Here is a 16,290-nt window from a genome sequence, read left to right on the forward strand (position 1 = left end):
TTTCCTTGCCTGCCTCCCCACTCAAAATTGAGAACAACGTTTTGGAGAATTCCCAGTGAGTAAAATCACTGGAAATACTTCATAGATTTCTCAAAATGTGTATTTTACTTTAATATACCTTTAACATCTATTTGTGACCAGGACTGTGCTAAGTGTCCCTTTCATAGTTTGGCACCACAAATAGTTTCAAATGAACATAGTAAACATAGTATTGAAAACTGGATACCAGTTTGTTTGTGGTGAAAGCCTGTATTGGCAACATTTAGCTGTAGTACAACCGTGTCCATTCATTGGCTGCCACAAACTTCCAAATAACAGCAGGGACACTAGGGAACTGAAGACATGCTTTGGGTTGAGAAGCACCAACTGTGGCAGGGCAGGAGGTCCTGACATTGTTGGCTGTAAAACAGCAAGCTTCGTCAGACGCAGCAGCCTGGAGCTTTGGGGAGGAGGAAAAATACTGGGGATACCTGAAGATACTGTGTTTTAGGGCAGGAATGGGGGGTGTTCCAGCATTTCCACCCAGAGAAACATGTGGGCCAGTGGTGTCAGTTTGATTTGGACAATGAAAGCAGTAGTTAAGCCCTTCAGCCTCCTTTTGCTTGTGTTATCTTACGTCTGACTCATACTTGAGAGGTTCCAAACCCATCCCCACTGAAATACTACCTAAAACACAAATAATTGATAGAATTTTACTTGCTTAAGGGATGCTGAAACAGATTATATCATTTCTTCCAGAAGTTCAGTACACACACTGTACACAAACATAGAAGAAAATCTGTTATAAGGATGCTTAATGGCTAATTGGCTTATTTTTCACACAAGAAAATCATCCACTGCTTTAAAATATATACCAAATGTGTTAGGCTTGATTGTCCTAATTAATTTGGACAAAAAATAATTTCAATTCTGATGACAGAAAAAAAAAACTGAGTCAATTCCTCAACATTTTGAAGTTAATGGCAAACTCTTTAATCTTGATCATGTTGTAACGTGAAACCAATTCCTGACACGTAACTTGGATGACATACTATGCATTGATTAGTCTGCAGGGCACATGGATGGCAAAGGCTGATTTCTTTTGCATGCCTATGTATTTGCTTTCCTTACCTCCACAGGAAAAACAAAGAACCATTTAGACTTTCAAGAACTAGAAGAACATTTCACTGTCATCTTAAGACAACTTCTATTTAGTGGGCTACAATTTTGGGTTTTGTTTCGGATCATTGACTGAAATCCAATGCAATAAATCCATACAGCACTAATTGTTAGTGCAGGCACAAAGCATTAAGCAAGAAGGATTAAAGACTGCTCAGGCATACCGGAGCTCTTTCCAACAAGACAAATTGCAGCTATTATTTTATATCAATGAACTGTAATAATCTTGAATTCCCTGCACTGATAGGGAAATTTGTGATAATGAACTCTTCTCTTATCTACCTTACCTTCTAACCTGCAATAATCAGGTCACCTCTTTGGTAAAGAAGGGACCGTTCCTCATGTCAGCCTTGCTAATATGAATTTATTCAATAAACTTTAAAAATCAGTCTTCCAAACAGATGATATTTTTATTATGATTAATGCTGAAGTAGTGTTATTTACCAGAGATTCCTAAAAAAAAGAAAAAAGAAAAAAAAAACGACATGATTTTAAGAATAGCATTTCTTGCAGGAGCTAACACTTAGATTTCAGAAACAGGAAAAAGAGAAGCTTGACTGTACCACTCACCCTTTTGCAGCTGGTCTTTGTAGAACAGAGCAAGTTTAACTAAAGTAGTTGCCATCTTTGGTTTCCTGGTCTTTTTAAAAAAAAATTTCACCTCTGCCTTTCTGTGCTGGCATGACGCTGACTCCTATGCAGCTTCTTAGACTGTTCAGAGTTGAAGTCCCACCAGGGCAGGAGCAGCTTGAAGTTCTCATTTTGAACTAGCAGGAGGCGATGCTGGATGAAAGCAAGCCTAATCCCCTCAGCATGCAACTCAGAAGCAACTCTAAGCAGATCTCAAAAGATGAAATCAGCTGAAGAAACACCACCTAGAAGTTGGTCCTGTGCTATATTCAGTGTTTATAAGTCTTCCTGACTGCCTCTCCAACTCGGCGTGTGAAGCAGGTGGGCACTGCTCAGCGTACGTCCTGAAGAGTGCTGTTGTTCATTTGCACACGTAGAGGAGGCAGAAATACCTACACCAAGACCCTTTCTCACCACACAAAGGTTCTGTTTTTGTGGTAAAAGACATGTATGATGCTATTGCATGGTAGCCTCATAAGATGAAAAAACAGCATAAGTCTCCCTTTTTTCCTGATAGCCACCTGCTTGTAGAGTCCCTTCAACCCTATTTGTTGGTACACAGGCTCTGTACAGCAGCAGTCACAGCGCCAAGCCTGCTGGAGTTCAAGGAGCAGTTGAACAACACACTCAGACATAGGGTCTGGATTTTGAGTGGTGCTGTGTGAAGCCAGAAGTTGGATTTGATGATCCTTGTGGTTCCCTTCCAACTCAGGCTATTCTTTGTTTTGATGACTACCTCTAAGCACATGTGCTGAAAACTTGTGTTGAAAAATTCTACCACTTTAGTTGTCCTGGATACAAAAGCACTTCTTGTATAAATACAGACACTGTAGGAAACACATACAGAGACTTGTGAGATTCTGTGCCTGCATTTTTGTGTGTTCCAGGCTATGGAACATGAATCATCAGAAGGAAATACCAGCTTCCTGGAACAGCATCAGCCATTTTTTCCACCACTGATCATTACCCTATTTTTCCCATCCTTGACTACTGGTCCCAGGTGAGGGAAAAATGAAAACCACTCAAATAGAGGAAGCACAGCCACACAGTTACGTTGGGATTTTCAACTTCTACACTGAGAAGCTGAGGTCTTTTGAAGCAACAATCCACTCTGTCCCCCACTGACAGATCTTCTCTCTCTTCTCCATGTCAGTACTGATCCTACTTAATTTATAAGAATGATTCACAGAGCAGGATGTTAAACCACAGATGATACAATTTTAAAACACAGTAATAGATAAATGATGAAGAACAGAAAACTGCTTTAACTCAGAGAAAGCAGGATGGTAGTAGGGAGGCAGGTGTCACTAAATTTTCCAGGTCATGATGCCTTTCATACCCTTTCCATTACACCCTTTCCACAGACAACGGACTAAAAGAAACAGCAAGTAAATATTTGTAAATGGTGTCACATAGCCTTGTCATGACATCCTTGAGTTACAGTAGGCAATAGGCAAGTCTTGTTTGGTTTTGAAAATGGGTATAGACTAGCCTTCCAAAAGAGCAGGCAATTAGTACGTACAGTAATTATGTCTCCCTTTCCCAGTCCTGTGCACTCTCTTGCAAAATATTTGAGCATTTGTTTCCACAATTATTGACTCTGCTAGTTAATTTCAGCATTAACAAAACAAGTTTTCTGGGACCTCCGTGAGTCAGTCTGGATTCTCACAGTGCTGCAAGATTTGTAGGACAAGAGCAGAGGGAAGAGAAAGCCCATGCTCTAGACTTCCTCAATCACAAAACCAGTTCAGTATAAAGCACACGAACACTGAAGAGGAAGGTAAGAGGTGTATTAACAGAACACACATAGATAGTCAAGCTTCCAAAGACTATGAATGAGGAGAGGTGATTGGGAAATTTAATTCGTTTCTATATAATTTTTTTCCAGGTATCTAGCAGTTGTCTAAATCAAACAAGTGAACGTGACAAATAGCATCAATTTAGTCAATGTTAGGGTACCATAATACATAGGAATAACACATGAAAGACCTGCAGAACAAATTGGCATAGCTGCTTTTACTTTGATGTCTCCCTGAAGACTTACACTAGGGAGTATTGCCCCACTTTTCTGAAAGACAGTTTACATCAAAGTAAATGAAGGCATACACCTGGTTTAAGAGTTTAAGGTAATCACCTACATAGTGTAAAACATCAATTCAGTATTTAATTTGTTGTTCACATTCTTTTCTTTCACTTCTTATAAAGATGTGCTTGTTAAAATTTGAAACCTTACCACTGTTTATACCAGAGTCAAAGGAATAATCTTTACCTGAGTGGTTATGTGTGTTGAAACTAACATGAAAGCATCAGCTGGCATGTGGTCTTACTTTGTATGGGTATATTCCTTCTAAACAAAGTTTGATGCTGTCCAACTGACTTACAAGCAGTACAAAAGTATTACTCATTTAATTTCAACACAACTGATACAAATGTGAGTCAGAAAACACTGTCACCACATCACTGATAACATTGTGGCTACAACAAAAACAGACAAACAATGCAATATATAACTGAGTCGGCATAATATATATACATATGTGCTCAAATGGTAATTTACCACACATGGATATATATATGTTTTTCAAACAGCTCCGGCCCTGAACAATTAATAAACCAATAAGCATGTTCTCTCCTCTTAACGTAAGCTTACAAATACTACAAGCAGACTACCATCTAATCCATCTTCGAAGCCAATCTTTTGCCTTCCTGAAAGCACAAAGTATTTTGTATAGATCTACTGATGCTGTTAAACAATCCATCTGGTTTCCAAAACTGAACACTGTTCCTTAGTTCATTGTGGTTTACATCATCAGGAAATAAAATATTTGATTTTGAACTAGACCCACATGCCAACAGACATGGACAGCAGAAAAATAACATGGCATACTTATGATACAACATTTTGTATACAACTTCAGGTATCGAGCTTAGAACATCATGTCATCTAGTCCATCCTCCATAAATTTCTTGTAAATTGCCATAAACTTTGCTACAAATGCTTCAAGATGATAAATGGCTTTGCTGCCCAGTTGCAAGCGGTGTTCATAGAAGGCTGCCATCTGTGCAACTTCTCCTTTCAGCTGTCCATCACAGTTATTCAAAAGTTCTGTCAGGAGACCCTAAAAAGGCAAAACCAAGGCAATATTTAAGAAGCTATATACTTTTAGTTAAGAGAATAACTTCAGTTTTCCAGAAATAGCCAGTCAATGATCACCAGTTACAGAAAAGATGTTCAAGAATCATTATTACACCATGTGTCTGATGAAACTAGATTTATGAAACTGTGTCTCTTCAGAGTATTCTTGCCTGATATGTAACTCACACCAAAGCAGCAGTTAGCTATTATTCTCTTAGACGAGAAAACAAAAATAATTGAACTACTTACACATTAATAAATGGAATAAATTAACACAATCTATCTTCAAATACTGCAACATATACTTGCACTCCAGGCAAGACCAGGAGAATTTTATCAAGATGAAGTTTGCTAAAATTTCTTATTTCCTATTTCCACTCTTCATGACGTCACCGGTCACAAAGAGTAATAACCTACCTAAAAGAAGGAAAGGGCTTATTTAAAACTTAAGTATACATGCATGTATAGACACAAGATACTTTACAATACTTTTACTCTTTAGTGAACATAAATGTCTCAATTCTTGGGAGGTTTCTGCAGGGTTGGTTTTTTGAAGGGGACAAGAAGAAACCTGCTGCACTAGCTTCCTTCCTTCATGGAAATTCAGGACATAGCAAATACTGAATATTTCACAATTTTTTTTTTTTTTAAACCAAAAAAAGCAAACTTGATCAAATTTAGTCCATAAAATACAGCTACGCTTCAATACAGAAACAGAGCTGAGAAATCTTCAGGTGGACAAAGCATGTACTCCTTCATTTTTACTCAGCTATAACATTGCCATCAATGACACTGTAAGTTTTAGTAAATCACTCAGAGACATCTGAACAAGGATGCCTGAGAGGGAAAGCATCTGGTATATTTTTAAGTTAGAGAACAGAATCTTCCGGCCCTTAAAATCTACACAACTCAATCAGGATCCAAAGGTATTTATTTATGAACATAATAGTCCAGTAGATCTACTCAGGATACATAGCACTGAATGTTACATATCTGTCTGTGCAGGAACAAGGTCTTTAGCCAGTGTTTCAAAGCAATGACTTGACCGTTTTGGTTACTTGGCAGAAAGGAACACAAAAGCATCATAAAGTCACTCACATCTATTTGGAAAGGAGAAAGCTTTTCTTCAATATCTTGATGATTTTGATTAATCTTTTATTAATTAAAAAAACATCAGTGTTAATATCTATACCATAATCAAGAGCTAGAATACCTTCATTATAATCTCAGGAGGAATGCAGTGTGTTAGGAGTTCATAAAGCCGTCCACGAACCTCCAGAAGTCTGTTGGAGAGACAATGAAATATCAGATTTACATCCACAAAGCATACTCATTCTCACTACTTGTGAGGTATGTAATAAAACAGGAAAAAAAAAAAAAGCAACCCAGGCAGAGGGGCTCTTTTGTTGTAGATTTTAAAACCAGAAGCTTTGCATCTTGGACAGTTTCAACTCAAATAACTCATATTGCCTTTTATTCTAAACAGTAAGATATAATACATATAGAGTATTTACATACATTTGTAATTTACAGCTAACATAGAAGATGCAAGGCTATCAGAATTTGACTCAGGCTCTTCTTCCTTTAATTCTTACTATTTACGCTTAATATTAGAATCTTTTATAGAATCTTCTACTATGTGTATGAGACATGAGTTGGACTAATACAGAGGGCATCTCCCACTGTTCTTGAAAAAGAAAGTGTTGATTTCTCATTTCACATTAAGTTATTTCACAAAATCATGTTATGACAGAGGTGGTGAAACAAAAGCTTTAAATATAGAAAAATAAAGCAAACAGCATAGCACTCAACTAAGCTTATGCTCACTTTTGAATACAAAGCTGCAACAGATCGCACAGAAGATGCAGAGATAGTTCACCATTAGACTGAAGCAAACTAGAAATCACTTAGATTTAACCAAAGAACTGAACATAGAGTTAAAAGAGACATAAAAAGGTCATGAACATTCAAGACACTCCACCATCTCTGAAGATTAAGATTACTGCAGTTTACACTCTTTATTTATTATTTATGAACTTTCCTACCATGACATTCACAAAAGGCTATTCCTTTATTTTCAAGTCTTTCTTTTTCTCCCTACATCTCATTCTTTTCATACCGGTAACATTCTCCATTCTCTGACCATTTTTGGCCAAGTTCTCCAGACTTCAGCATTCACTTAAAACTTTTCAGTGCAATACTTGAAATGGATATAGCACTCCAAAACTAATGATACATAAACAGCAGAGACTTACTGCAGTTTCACGCAGGCTGTTTGTCATCTTATATATCTACTAAACTACAAAGTCTAGGGAAATGCCAGAAAATTAGATTACAAGAAATGCAATACTTTAAAAACATAGCATCTTCAGCACTGAGCATAAAGCAAATAAACAAATGTAACTTATAGCCATGAGTATATTCATCTACCTTTGCGGTGTCTGTTGACTGACAATAGCATTTGCAGTTTCTCTCAGATAAATTTCCCAGTCCATCTCAGGAATGTCTTGATCAGCACTGAAAGGATACCTATATAGCAGGTAATAAAGCAAACTTTGTCATCTGGCCTAACAATGATACAGAAGTTGATTTGTATGTCTAAAAGTAGAGTTTACATGAATTTTCAGCAGCCACTTACTGTTGTACTCTGCAAGACTCACACATAAGCAGTGCTTTCCGAAGATTCCTGCCAGATTTCTCTGCAATCCTTTGAGCCAGTTCCTGAGGAAGAGTCAGGCCCTCTTTCTTACACACACTGGACAACACATGGCAGATCTAGATGGGAAACAGCATGCAGGGAAACATTTAGCAAACAGTTTAGCACCTACAGATTCTCCTACTTGAAGTATTTCTAAACCTGAGGTGGACTGATCTAACATGAGACATGCTTGACAAGTCACCCACCACTAAAAACTAGGTTACTCTGTGGAAATAAAATATTTCCTAAGCCCACAACAAGAACATATCTGGTAAGAAGCTTTAAAGGACTTATTTCTGCTTCTGTTTCAACATACATCTTCAGTGCTGGGAGCAGGCACTCGTACAGTCAGGCATCTGCTTTGAATAGGTCCTATAATTTTTGATATGGAGTTGCAGCACAGGATAAGTCTGCAGGTTGCCATGTACTTCTCCATTGTTCTTCGCAAAGCATGCTGGGCATCTTTGGTGAGTTTGTCGACCTCTGTTAACAGCACCACTGAAAAAAAAAGAGTAAAAAGAAGCATACTGAACTCCTTAATAAAAGGTGTAATTTTATGTTGAAGTGATAATGCTAAAATGAACTTCACAAGCAGCAAAGAGGTAGCACAGTTCCACAGACAGGAAACTAAAGCAATATTAAGACAACCTGCCTGCCTTTTTGAGTATGTAATCTGCTTCTCCCTGATACTCTATCCCCATGTAATAGAATTTTCCTCAGAGCAGGGTTGCGGCACTTCAGTGCCAAGAAGTAATTCAGGTAGGTGTGGAAGCTTTCACCCTGATAACAAATACAATAACTTTAAAGGAATTCTATGTAAGAAATGCAAAAGGCATTTATGGCATAAGGTCATATAAAAAAAAAAGCACACATTTCCTGAAGACTCCCTTCAATATATTTCATATTTAGAAGCTGACGTCTTAGCAAAGGATAGACAGAAAGCTGCCATGTTACGGTAGTTGCAGGGTGTTCCGCAGTACTTCAAGGAAAAAGATAAAAAACATTTTAAAAATCCTTTGGAACAATCAAGAGACACCTGATATGAAACACCTAACACTTGCAGCTACTTTCAGTAGATTCCTCCAAAAGCAGGCAACTCATAGATGAGTCATTTCAGTATTCTGAAAATATCACTGAGAACAGTCTGGAGGAACTAGTCAGTCCTGCACTCTTCTCCCATTTCTTCTCTGGTTATATATGGGCCCTGAGACCAGACAACTTACCAGATACTTTGACATAACACGTCAAAGCTCTAAGAACAGTAACAAAAGTGAGACAAATATCAAGTTCAAGCCCACTGTCAATTATTTTCTTCTCTGCTCTCTTAAGATCTCCTCTCTCCTTCAATTTTTTGTTTTATAGTTCTGGTTTTTCCTCTCAATTTAGTCAAGAAGAGGAAAAATGAATCAGTTGTAGCAACAAGCATCTTGAAACACACAGTGAAAGCCATCTTCATTTTGTTACTCAGAATCCTGCCATACAATGCAGATAAAATGCATCTGGAACTTTCTGCTCAAGGCACCTCATCCGTCAAGAAACCCTACAGATAAGCATCTAACTCCTACTTAACACAGCACAATTTACCATAATGTTTTCCTGCCCCTCAATTTAATATTAAGCCTCAGTAAATCACAACTCAGTAACTACTGTAGATCACCAAAGTAATTTACAGTGCATTTCAGTGGTAGACTTGAAAGAAAACAGTCGGAATCCCAGTGCCATTTGCCCAGCCACTGTCATTCAGCTACATTCAGTCTTCCTAAGAAACCAACACAAGCTCACATTGAGTATTCAACCACAAACTTTCCACAGAAAAAGAAAAATGCTAAGTTGTTTAATTTTACAAAGGTTTACATGTATTCACATATAAGACGCACGTACACACAAAAGAATCACCTGAAATCTCTTTAAAACGTTTAAGTATTTGGACTGGTTTTAATTGTTTTTACTCACCTTTAAAGTCTCGTTGAGTACTTGTCTCAAGCTGTTGGGATTGTGCTACTGTCTTCAAGAGTTCCTGAATTACTACACGGTCATTATTTCCAGCATCACTATATTAAGAGTTTGAATAGAACTTTTAAAACAACAAGTTTATACAGTACGCAAAATTCACCCTCTTAAAGTAGCCCGTTGGTCAATGAACTGACAACAAGAATGACACATTATTTCAGAAGATATCAAGGTTAGAATTAACTTCAAAACACCTTCCTAGTAATAAAAATCTCAGAGCTTATGAAGGCACAGCTGGATTAGTTGCACTGTCTTTGAAAGTGGCAAAAACTGTTATCAGATGTTTTTAATCAGCTCATACCAAAAAAAGCTCTGTTTTAGTAAGAAATCAAAAGCTTTGTCACTAGCAATTTGGACACAGACATTTACTGTGAAAGTTTTTGCCCATCATTATGGCAAGAAAAAGTAAGTCTAACCACAGGATAGGGTGACTAACTCAAAGGACTGATGTAAGTGCATACAAATGTTCCCTTAAAACAACATGCCTAATGTAAAATTGAATGACAGGCACACTGAAGCTATAAAAAGTTACTAATAAAAGATAGATATTGCACAGGTGGTTAGCTTGTTTCTTTTAGAAGGTGAAGGAAATACAAGCTGATCTTCTTCCTGCCTTTCCTCCATACTATTCCCCACAGTGACACTGTGCAGCTTTCTTAGTCCCTAGGTTAATAGGTCAGCTAGATACTGGGGGCTGACTTGCAAGTTAGGTTACTGAGGCAGCATAGAGAAGAGAAAGCAGCTCTGCAACATTTCACTGTCCAGCAAATGAAGAAAGCATTTGCCCGTCCGGCTCAAGTCACCACTCAACCGGGCCCTTCCATTTCTTGCCAAGGAGCAGGCAGCAGAATAGGCAGAAGCATCGTATCATCAGCTTAGCTCAGCAGTTCACAATCTGCTGAACACATTACGCTGACTCTGACTGAAGCGACTGCTCAGTCCTAGAGATGTGTCTTTCAGCAAGGAAGCTGATCTGCAAGCACAGAGGGAAAAAGTAAAAACACCAAAACTTACAGTCTAGCTCTACTCTATGAGTTACGCCAGCTTTTGGAAATGAAAAAGCATTTTTAAATAGTTTCCTAACATTTAAGGTGCTTTCTGCAGTGACAAGGAATCCAAGGTCATAATTTCATACTCAAAGACCATCCTTGATTCTATGCAACCACAGCAAATAATCCGGGAAAACAATGAGCAAAAGCTAACTTCGCCCACAAATGTACTTTCATTGTTCCTTATTCTTTCACTGCCCAGTTATTCAGAGGAACCTATTATATAGCTCAAATAACTACTGTTCAAGCGACCAACAATGCTTTGGAATTCAGACAACAGTCTCCTTTTGGAGGAAAAATAATGGTTCTGTCTAATAAAGTTCCATAACTAATTCAGTGTCTGCAGCATCCTACCCTTTTCCAGAAGTTAATTTCCTTTCCCTGATGCCATTTATCATGTTATGAAAGATACACTACACAATTTCACAGTATTATAATTCAATCAAAATTCACAGACCAAACTGATAAACATTAACACAACACATACAGGTTCACTGGTTAGTCAGACATAAACATGGCAATTGTGCCATCACTTAGAGCCCAAGTGTTAACTCCTACAACACAGTTACTGTATACAACAGTGGTGACAGTGTAGCAATTCTACAATTTTAGGATTTTTTTAATACAAATAAAATACATATTAATAAATATGTTTCAAATTGAAATTATTCTAGTAAGTAACAAATATTTGTAGTATTAGGTTAAACAGATTAGAAGACCTCCCACATCATCAGTGACATCTATTATTGTTTATTCTCATAATACAGTTTATTAGCAAAAGTCTCAGCTTCACTTGTTTGAGGGCATACTGGAACACCCGCAGATACTCATTAATCAATATACAGAGACTCAGAGAAGCACAAGTTTTTAAAGGAACACATTATTTGAAAATGGCTTTGAAAATGTAGAACAACATGGGAAAAGATCTAGTAATAAGCACAACACTAGAAATTACTTCAGGATACACACTGCCTTAGAATTTCAACTCAGAAAACAAAGCCACTTTAACCAAAGCTTACTGCTGCATACAGACATTTGGTGTTCTGTGATTTAAAGTAACATTAAAGAGCTTCAGGTAAATACAAGTATTTACTTTGGGCCACTGAACTGTCACCAGCAATTTCACTAGTGTCAAAAAAGACACAGCACACCATTATAGCTCCTGACATTTAACTCAACAACTTAGCTCCTTTGTGACAGGACTCCCAGTACTTTTGGGTGTTTTCTTTGTGTTACTGTTTGTTGAAAGAGGGGAAATCCACCTCTGTGCACCATACCATTTTAAGATTTATAGAGTAAACCTTACAGAAATAATGTGAGTTGAAAGCAAGTATCTGTAAGAGAAGTAATGACTTAGGATCACTGCTTCATACAGAAGTTTCTGGTTGCGATCTAAATGGATAAACCAGAATTGTTCCTGGGTACCTAGTCCTCAACATCTGCACACTTATATGGCTAGTTAAGCAGAACATTACTGTAAAGTACACAGCAATCCAAGTTTTCCATTCACTCAGAGCTGTTTAATTAAAAATTCTTTCCCTGCCTTTATTTGCAACCCAAACTTCAAACCATTATCTAATTTGCTCAGGCAATAAATTGAGCAGTCAGGTTCTTATATAACCATCTCAAACCACTTCAAATACAAGACACTGATCACATTGCACATGGGACTTCTTTTTAGAGTATACTTACCTTGGGTTAACTTCAAGGTGATAATTACTTGCAATCGTGCTAATTTCAATTTTCTTTTTAGAAGGTGCCTATGTAGATAGTAACCATAATAAATTAGCATCTGAAGAACTCTTCACGAAAAGACATCTTGCAGATTATAACTTCCAAGGTCTCAGATCAAACAGACACTAAGACACTACTCTTATGCATCTCCTGCCTCTCACAAGCAAAAGGAGAAAAGAAGCACTGATGCATCACCCAGCCTGTAGAATAGTAATTATAGCAACATATAGCACCTGCTGTAACTGGTGCAATATTTGTTCCACTACTGAGAAGAAAAAAAACCTAACAATAAGATTTGGTAATTCCTTGCTGGTTAAGTTTTCCATAACACGGATTTTAACCAGATAATATAAACTTACAGTAGTACCTAATTAAATGCCTAAGACCAAGGCAGAGTATAATCATAAAAAAAAAAACCACAACAGCTTATACCAACTAATGCTGAAATTGTCATTATGGGAATGGGTATAGAAGTTATAGCATGCATGTATGAGAAAAGCAGTGCTTATGATTTAAAAATTAAGGATTACCTCTACAGACAATTTAAATTCCCTACTAGTCTATTATATATGGTATTGTTCAAACTGGTGTAAGAAACAGAAACAAATCACATCCATCCACAAACACCTAAGGAACAAGAATACCTAGTAACAGTGGCAAAAGTATTTGTTCAAGTAACCAAACTAGTATCATTAATTGCATAGACGAGATAAAAGATACTGAGTACAGAAAAATCATAATATATATTAAAATTCATCTAAATACAAATGTCTCACAGAAGAAACATGCCGGTGTACAAATGCCTACAGTGCTTTGCAGGAGAGGGAATTTTTTTTTTTTTTTACCGTTATACTCTGATGCTCGATCCTCAGTTTTTCCACACCTGCACCATACAGTTCTCTTAACAAACACATTATTCTTGTCTTCTTTCCAGCTCCTGATGGCCCATACACCAACAGATGAGGGAAGTCACCGCACTGAACCTGAACACAAAGCAATAAGATCCATCAGTTACAACAGTATTTTCCTTATGTTGCGGAAGAATATTTCTATACCCATTGTCAGGTAAGTTCACATGACATTATTCTTCTGTGTACAACTCAGTCCTAACTTATTATGTAAATTAAGTTCCTAACTCCTTTCCTGCAATATTTTCTCTGAAACATGCTTTCCCATTAAGACAATGTATACTTTCATTTAACTGTAAATACTCCACATCTCAAAAAAAAAAAAACCAAAGAAACAAACAAACAAAAAAATACCTGGAATCTAGAGTCACAGAATCATTAAGGTTGGTAAAGGTCAAGATCATCTTGATGATCATTTTGATCATCATCTAAGATCACCAGGTCCAACCACCAGCCCACCACCACCACAAACACTAAACCATACCCCTCAGTGCCACATCTACATGGTTCCTGAACACCTCCAGGGAGGGTGACTCCACCATTTCCCTGGGCAGCCTGTTCCAATGCCTCACCACTCATTCTGAGAATAATCTTCTCCTAATATCCAACCTGAACCTCCCCTGACACAGCTTAAGGCCACTACCTGAATAAACACAGAATCACAGAATGGTTTGGACTGGAAGGGACATTTAAGATCATCTAGTTCCAACTCTCCTGCTACAGGCAGGAACACCTCCCTCTAGACCAGGTTGCTCAAAGCCCCATCCAGCCTCGCCCTGAATGCTTCCAGGAAGGGGACATACATGTACAGGGAAAAAGAATAAGGCAAAGCTTAGAGATGAAATATACACACGCACCCTTCTGATGCATATACATACATATGCTTCTGCTTATATATTACATAACACGCACAGCAGAAAAATAACATGCTTTTATATGGGTGGGTATAAATACATACAGTTACTTTGTTGTTTAATCCTTAGTTATCACAGAATCATCTGGGTTGGAAGGGACCCTTAAAGGTCATCAGGCCCAACCCCCTGCAATGAGCAGGGCCACCTACAGCTCCATCAGGTGCTCAGAGCCCCTCCAGCCTGACCTTGACTGTCTCCCTTAACCCTGACAACTTCACAGCCCCACGTTTCATCGCGGCTCACTTCAAACCTCCGCCTAACGTCAGACAAAAAAGACAAGCCCCGCTCCCAGGAACACCGACCACTGCAACGTAACAGCACAGGAACACCAACCCCCCGGCACGCCGCCTCCCTGCTACGCTAACCCGCAGAAGCGGGTCCTGCAGCGAACGGCAGAACCTCTCACCAGGCTGCGGAGCTGCGCCGCCTGCTCGCGGTGAAAGTCCAGGCGGCCGAGGGCGCTGGGCCGGTACTTGTCCACCCACAAGCTCATGGCGGTTGAAAAGCGCGCCGTCCCACCGCCCCGCGCAGCCCCGGCCCCTCCCAGAGGGAGGAGCAGCGGCTACGGCGACCGCCGAGGGACACACCATGGCGAGCAGCGCTTTGCTGCTTCCCCACCTCTCCGCCCCCTCACTCCCCGGCCCCGTCAGCGCTTACCGCTGTGCTCCGCAGGCGGTCTCAAAGAGGGGCTGTTTTCTGCGTGGGGAAACATACGATCCTTCGGTTCTTTGTATTTCTCCGAGTCGTCCCCGGCTCGCGGATTTACTAGGGATCAGTGGGCTGCCCATAATGTGTGTGCCACACTGTGAGTTCGCAGGTGAAACGTGCTGCTTTGTTAACAGAATGTGCATGCACGGGGGAAATCTGATTCTGTGTGCGGTAGCCCCATAAATAAACGTATTGCACTGATGATATTTAAAAACAGAACAATTACTTGAAGTCATATAACGTGGTTATCACAGAATCACAGAATATTCCGGATTGGAAGAGACCCATGAAGACGACGAGTCCAACCCCTGTTTCCACACAGCACCACCCAGCCTCCAATCCTGGTGTTGGATAGCGCTGTCCAAACGCTCCCTGAGCTCCGGCAGGTCGGGGCCGTGCCCTCTGCCCTGGGCAGCCTCTTCCATGCCCACCGACCTCTGGTGCAGACCCTTTCCCTAACCCCCACCTGCCCCTCCCCTGACACAGCTCCATGCCGTGCCCTCGGGCCCTGTCGCTGTCCCAGAGAGCAGAGCTCAGCGCTGCCCCTCCGCTCCCTGTGAGGAGCTGCAGCCGCCATGAGCCCCCCCTTCAGCCTGCTCTGCCCTGACGCTGCTTTCTGCCTTAATGAGCAGGCTAAAATGTGTCAGCATAATGCCATACATCATTTCTGAGAAATATATATATATATATGATTAAGAGTTCATGTGGCTTCCAATTTTGTCAGCTCTGTGTTCACATTTGTTCTTAGTCAGAAAGCCATAATGTAGGAAATAGCTCAATTTTCTCAGACATTCATGTTACTCCTAAAGGTCACATAAATCTAGTGGGGGCAAAGAGAGCACATCAACAAGTAGCACTGCCTGTTTCTTTGGAAAAGTCATGTTATGTACTCTCCTAGATGCTTGCAAATCAGTTTTATTTGCAGATTGCCTTGAGTTAGCAAATTCACCTTGTACTGCTTGGCCAGCACCATCCTTACACGTGATTGTGCCTGCAAAAGCATCAGGCTGTGTACCTTTGAATCCCTTTGCTCTGCCCACCACCACAGCGTGACCTGTTCCTCTGCTGCTTTCTAAATTTACGTTTTGCGGTCTACAGTGTTTCTCATGTGTCTCTCCTCTACCATCTGTTTTTCAGAGTAATCTCTAAATTTGTCTATGAGTGCTTATTTTCCTTTGTTGTTCTCTTTGGTTAGTTATATTTATGAGTCACCTTTACAAGCTTTTTCAGATCCTTTGTTTGTTTACCTGACTTTTTAATAATTCCTGAGTGAGGTACTGCTCTTTTGTCTATCAGTGTCATGCTAGACTGAATTGCAATCTGTGATAGAACTCCTTATAATAAC

General features: G+C 39.3%; 1 protein-coding gene across 3 annotated transcripts; it reads right to left on the reverse strand.

Moving 5' to 3' along the window:
- On the reverse strand, window positions 3,562-14,842 carry RFC3 (replication factor C subunit 3). 3 transcript variants are annotated; one of them, XM_021377956.1, is made up of 9 exons: window positions 14,603-14,842; window positions 13,261-13,398; window positions 12,374-12,441; window positions 9,576-9,673; window positions 7,939-8,120; window positions 7,563-7,699; window positions 7,355-7,453; window positions 6,138-6,207; window positions 3,562-4,907 (listed from the first exon to the last, which is right to left on the reverse strand). In XM_021377956.1, the coding sequence occupies exons 1-9, from the start codon at window positions 14,825-14,827 to the stop codon at window positions 4,716-4,718; spliced, it is 1,209 nt and encodes a 402-aa protein (XP_021233631.1). In that variant the 5' UTR covers window positions 14,828-14,842; the 3' UTR covers window positions 3,562-4,715. The 3 variants fall into 3 exon arrangements, with proteins under 3 accessions (XP_021233631.1, XP_021233640.1, XP_021233648.1); XM_021377965.1 differs by having other exon boundaries at window positions 14,644-14,799; XM_021377973.1 differs by having other exon boundaries at window positions 14,571-14,654.

Source organism: Numida meleagris, chromosome 1 (assembly GCF_002078875.1).
Source record: "Numida meleagris isolate 19003 breed g44 Domestic line chromosome 1, NumMel1.0, whole genome shotgun sequence".
In the NCBI taxonomy this organism is placed as follows: domain Eukaryota; kingdom Metazoa; phylum Chordata; class Aves; order Galliformes; family Numididae; genus Numida; species Numida meleagris.

Bases quoted from the DNA above. Each gene is read 5' to 3' on its own strand.
- RFC3 (XM_021377956.1), bottom strand. From the start codon at position 14,827: ATGGTGTGTCCCTCGGCGGTCGCCGTAGCCGCTGCTCCTCCCTCTGGG. The intron at 9,674-12,373 runs GTAAGTATACTC...CTCTTAATATAG, and splicing joins CACCTTGAAGTTAACCCAAG to TGATGCTGGAAATAATGACC. The intron at 7,454-7,562 runs GTAAGTGGCTGC...CCTGCTATATAG, and splicing joins GAGTCTTGCAGAGTACAACA to GTATCCTTTCAGTGCTGATC.